Source organism: Chiloscyllium punctatum, chromosome 31, assembly GCF_047496795.1.
Source record: "Chiloscyllium punctatum isolate Juve2018m chromosome 31, sChiPun1.3, whole genome shotgun sequence".
NCBI lineage: Eukaryota > Metazoa > Chordata > Chondrichthyes > Orectolobiformes > Hemiscylliidae > Chiloscyllium > Chiloscyllium punctatum.
The window spans coordinates 67,979,489-67,985,488 of record NC_092769.1 but is presented as its reverse complement, the minus strand read 5'-3'; the positions used below and the strand labels follow the sequence as shown (position 1 = coordinate 67,985,488).

General features: G+C 57.9%; 1 protein-coding gene across 1 annotated transcript in view; it reads right to left on the bottom strand.

Moving 5' to 3' along the window:
* Positions 1–228: 228 nt before the first annotated feature.
* LOC140457022 (autophagy-related protein 2 homolog A-like) overlaps positions 229–6,000 on the bottom strand; it is a 172,431-nt gene continuing 166,659 nt past the window's right edge. Inside the window, 1 exon segment of the mRNA XM_072550928.1 lies at positions 229–1,632. Within this exon segment, the coding sequence (XP_072407029.1) occupies positions 1,396–1,632 (237 nt within the window). The 3' untranslated portion in view covers positions 229–1,395.

The window sequence follows — 6,000 nt, the reverse complement described above, 5'->3', positions numbered from 1 at the left end:
AGAGGGAGGGGGGGAGGGAGAGGGAGAAGGAGTGAGGGGTGAGGGGGTGAAGGATGAGCCGGGATTGTGTCTGTTGTTGGCGTGATGGAGCTCAGCACCTTCCTGAAGAGGATAACGATTGGCACACGGTAGAAACACCTCGGGCGATAAAGGAGCCTCCTGCTCCTGGGTAGGGAGCCAACAGCTCGGGATTCTCACCCACCCACACCCCCCCCCCCCCCCCACAACCTGCAATGACCCCCACCTCCCCCCGCACGCACACCCACCCTCGGAGTCCACTCAGTGCCAGAGAGTGGCACTTAACTGCCTGGTAGTGCGCAGACACAGAGAGACAGGGAGAGAGAGAGAGAGAGAGAGACAGAGACAGAGAGGGAGAGACAGGGAGAGAGAGAGAGAGAGAGAGAGAGAGAGAGAGAGAGAGAGAGAGAGACAGGGAGAGAGAAAAGAGAGGAGAGAGAGAGAGACAGGGAGAGAGAGAGAGAGAGAGAGGGAGAGAGAGAGAGAGAGGAAGAGAGAGTGGGGAGAAGAGAGAAACGGAGGAAGAGAAAAGAGAGAGAGAAGACAGAAAAGAGAGAGAGAGAGAATACAGTGAGAGAAAACAGAGAGAGAGGAAAGAGAGATCGGGAGACTTTTGCACACTTTGCCTTCTGTATAGATTTGTGCGCCTGGATGTGTAGGTGTGTGTGTGTGTCTGCATCGGGGAGAGCGGTGAGACAGGAGGTAGGGTGGGGTAGGGTATGGTGGGGTGGGGTAGAATCCGGGCCACGCCAGTCCCAAAGTGCATTCCAAATTGAGCGAGTGATCCCATTTTCTGAGGCTGCTGCACTAAGGCTGGTGGGCGATGGGGTTAGTGCCGGAGGGGCATCTGAGTCGAACAGTCTTCAACCTCTCGCACCCCCCCCCCCCCCCCCGCCGCTCCAACCACCCCCCAACAACCGGCCGCAAAAGCCTCAAAAAGGCCCGTGAAGCGAATTAGTCCCATCACTCGGCAATTCCAATGTGCAGGCTTCGCGTGGATTAACGCCGTTCGCTGCCTCTTTCACGGACACGCGCCCCTCCATCAGCAGCCTCCGAGAGAGGGGAATCTGAGCCTCCCCGGGGGGACGGGCAGACAGAGACGGGGAGGGATTCCCCCCACCCCCAGCTCCCCCATCACCTCTCGGACGACGAGTGGGCCTCTCTCTCTCTCTGTGTCCGCTGCCCGTCCTGAACGCTGAGTCCCGGGAGCAGATCCCGCGTCGGGAGTTATCACCTCCCGCACCCCTCCACCCTTTCTGCATCGTTCTCGTTTCTTGAAGCGAGGCGACTCGAGGGGAGACAGAGCGAAGGAGGAGTGCGGGGGGTGGGGTGGGGGTGGGGACATACAGGGTGGTGGGGTGGGTGCTGGGCGAAGGCCTAGTCCTGGCCCTCGTCGGTGCGCCACTTCAGGCTGTCCTCCTTGCGAGCGTCCGGCTTGATCTGGTTGCGCATGCCCCCCAGGAGGTTGGAGGTGGCCTCCGTGGCTACGATGAGCGGCTTGACCACGGTGGGTGGGATCTGCCTCAGGACCCCGCCCACCGCCCCCGTGATACCCTTCTGCTCGTGACCCCGGGTCGCCACTTCACAGATGGTCTGGGCTGTGTCGATGACCCCCTAGAGCCGGGAGGAGAGAGGAAAGCACCGAGGTTAGCGTTTGGAGATGGTGGGGGTGGGGGCGGGGGGGGGGGGGGGGGGGGGGGGGGAAGGGGCTAGAGGGACAACAGCAGAACGTTCAGCCCCACTCGGTTGCTCAGCACGCGTCTCCGACCTCCATGCACCCCCCCCGGGGCTGGGCAATATCAACCAAGTTCAGGTGGCCATTCGGCCCATCGGGGCCACACCAACCCTCCAAAGAGCATTCCACCCAGACACACCCACCAAACTCTATCTCCGTAACCCCGCATTTCCTGTGGATAACACACCTAACCCAGCACATCCCTGGGCACTATGGGACAATTTAGCACGGCCAATCCACCCTAACCTGCACATCCCTGGGCACTATGGGACAATTTAGCATGGCCAATCCACCCTAACCTGCACATCCCTGGACACTATGGGACAATTTAGCACGGCCAATCCACCCTAACCTGCACATCCCTGGGCACTATGGGACAATTTAGCACGGCCAATCCACCCTAACCTGCACATCCCTGGGCACTATGGGACAATTTAGCACGGCCAATCCACCCTAACCTGCACATCCCTGGGCTCTATGGGACAATTTAGCACGGCCAATCCACCCTAACCTGCACATCCCTGGGCACTATGGGACAATTTAGCACGGCCAATCCACCCTAACCTGCACATCCCTGGGCACTATGGGACAATTTAGCACGGCCAATCCACCCTAACCTGCACATCCCTGGGCACTATGGGACAATTTAGCACGGCCAATCCACCCTAACCTGCACATCCCTGGGCACTATGGGACAATTTAGCACGGCCAATCCACCCTAACCTGCACATCCCTGGGCACTATGGGACAATTTAGCACGGCCAATCCACCCTAACCTGCACATCCCTGGGCACTATGGGACAATTTAGCACGGCCAATCCACCCTAACCTGCACATCCCTGGACACTATGGGACAATTTCGCACGGCCAATCCACCCTAACCTGCACATCCCTGGGCACTATGGGACAATTTAGCACGGCCAATCCACCCTAACCTGCACATCCCTGGGCACTATGGGACAATTTAGCACGGCCAATCCACCCTAACCTGCACATCCCTGGGCACTATGGGACAATTTAGCACGGCCAATCCACCCTAACCTGCACATCCCTGGGCACTATGGGACAATTTAGCACGGCCAATCCACCCTAACCTGCACATCCCTGGACACTATGGGACAATTTAGCACGGCCAATCCACCCTAACCTGCACATCCCTGGGCACTATGGGACAATTTAGCACGGCCAATCTACCCTAACCTGCACATCCCTGGGCACTATGGGACAATTTAGCACGGCCAATCTACCCTAACCTGCACATCCCTGGGCACTATGGGACAATTTAGCACGGCCAAACCCCCCTAACCTGCACATCTTTGGACTGTGGGAGGAAACCCACGCAGACATGGGGAGAGAATGTGCAAACTCTGCACAGACACTCACCCGAGGCGGGAATCGAACCCAGGCCGCTGGCGCTGTGAGGCAGCAGTGCTAACCACTGAGCCGCCTGGTCCCCAGTGTTTGGACTGGAATTGGGACAGCCATTGACATCTCCAGCAGCCTGTGTGGGAAGAAATACCTGCCCACCACTTGGTTACCCATCTCCTAATACCGGCCCGTGAGCAAAAGGCCACGATGTGAGTCAGCCCTGACTGACTGGCAGGACATGTTGGAGGGGCTGAACGGCCTCATCCTGTCCCCAGCCAGGTCTTTCCAGATGTGTCGCAGCTCGATTCTCAATCCACATGGGTCGGTGTGGGACCCAGGACGATGGGGTGAGTCAGTTTGACCCATGGCAATGCTCTCCGCCTTCCTTAAATTTCCCGTGGCTGGGGAGAAGGGCCAGAATTCTGGATCTCCTGTCCCGGTCAGGTGAGAAATTATTTCCTGACCTCTCTCCCTCCACGGGCTGCGCCTGGTTCTCGGTTTCAGGCATTGCTCCCTTGGCCTCGACTGATCAGACACCCCATCCCGAACTCGGAGGGGATTGCGTCTCTCTTGACCTGACCTTTAATCATCCCAAACCCCTTGGTTAGATCACCTTTTAACAACCTCATCTCAGGGGAACACAGGTATTCTACTGACATACGAACCAGGAACAAGAGGCCAGTTTGCCTGTTCTGCCATTCAATACGATCAATGCTTCAACCTCAGCTTGACAGTCTTGTGTACCCCTGATAATCCTACATCCCTTTGATCCCCCCCCACCCCCACCCCCAAACCGACTCATTTAATCCTTGCAGCCCCAGGATCGATCTGGCGAATCTGAACTACGCCCCCATCCAAGGTCAGTCCTTCCTTCCTGAGGCCCGGGGCCCACAGTCACTTGACAGTCACTCCAGAACAACTCCGCACCCTTCTGGCCTCGACCCCAGTGATGGTCTCAAGCCCCATCCAGCTCCCCCTTGAAATAAGACCACAGCCCGCAGCACCAGGACAGGCACACGATCCCTACATCCGAGATCCTTGGGGGCCAGTCGTTTGGCGGTTTCGGAATAAATGACATTTTCACGGTGAAATTTTTTTAAAAAAATTGACCGAATGTGTGTGAATAATACAGGAGCGCTGAGACACAATTGGTCCCAAGCCAGTAGAGGGCCATGCCACAAGTGAGGGTGGAGTTGGGTCACACGTTCGCACGCCAACGCTCCACACACTTCGAAATGCATTTCGGACTTCCGAGCTGTTCGGATAAAGGATTGTGTACCTGTACTGTACTGAAGGCAGGTCATACCATCAGAATGGCCAACTGAGGCATTCAGCACTGAAAGTAGCAGGGGGAGCAAGCCATTCGGCCCTTCGATGTATCAATGGTTAGCAACAACGCTGTTACATCAATCAGAGGAATGCGTGACAATCCCACGGCGCCCTTTTCCCTTACCCCCACAGGAACCAGGCCCACAAATGGACTCAACGGCTGCTCGCTCATCCTCCTCCACGTCACGGAGGCTAGGCCTCACTCAGACCCAGGAGGTCGGCAGCAGGAGACAGGTGCCAGGCTCCGGGTTGGAAGGGCACGTGTCTGTGCCCCAATCCGAGAGCCTCAAGCCGGGAGTGGATCGAACGGCCCTCCAGCGTGGTGCTGAGGGAGGGCCGCAAGTGCCTCTTGTCTGACGAGGCGTTTTAAACCGAGGGCCTCTCCAATGCACCCCCAAGGATCTCAATGATGTGGCTGGCTGCTTTGCATGTGTTGGCACTGGCACAGCAGGTCTTGCCACCAGCAAGCTGGTTACCCAGGATACCAATGGCACCACAACTGACTGCAGCTGACATTGGCTAGGGCCACCCTTTCAGATTCAAAGTGTGTGTAAATGATTTGTGATTTGCTCGTGTGCCTGTGTTGACAGGACAACTGAAGTGACCTGTGACAAATGGCAGATTCTACACCAGAGTCTTGGGTCACTCTGACTCTATACCTGCCCCATCCCCTGTCCCGTATCTCCATCACACCCCATCCCCTGTCCCTGATCTCCATCACACCCCATCCCCTGTCCCGTATCTCCATCACACCCCATCCCCCGTCCCTGATCCCCATCACACCCCATCCCCCGTCCCTGATCTCCATCACACCCCATCCCCCGTCCCTGATCCCCATCACACCCCATCCCCCGTCCCTGATCTCCATCACACCCCACCCCCTATCTCCATCACACCCCATCCCCCGTCCCTGATCTCCATCACACCCTATCCCCTGTCCCGTATCTCCATCACACCCCATCCCCTGTCCCTGATCTCCATCACACCCCACCCCCTGTCCCTGATCTCCATCACACCCCACCCCCTGTCCCTGATCTCCATCACACCCCACCCCCTATCTCCATCACACCCCATCCCCCGTCCCTGATCTCCATCACACCCCATCCCCCGTCCCTGATCTCCATCACACCCCATCCCCCGTCCCTGATCTCCATCACACCCCACCCCCCGTCCCTGATCTCCATCACACCCCATCCCCCGTCCCTGATCTCCATCACACCCCACCCCCCGTCCCGTATCTCCATCACACCCCATCCCCGATCTCCATCACACCCCATCCCCTATCCCTGATCTCCATCACACCCCATCCCCTGTCCCTGATCTCCATCACACCCCATCCCCCGTCCCTGATCTCCATCACACCCCATCCCCCCGTCCCTGATCTACATCACACCCCATCCCCCTATCCCTGATCTCCATCACACCCCATCCCCCGTCCCTGATCTCCATCACACCCCATCCCCTATCCCTGATCTCCATCACACCCCATCCCCTATCTCCATCACACCCCATCCCCTATCCCTGATCTCCATCACACCCCATCCCCTGTC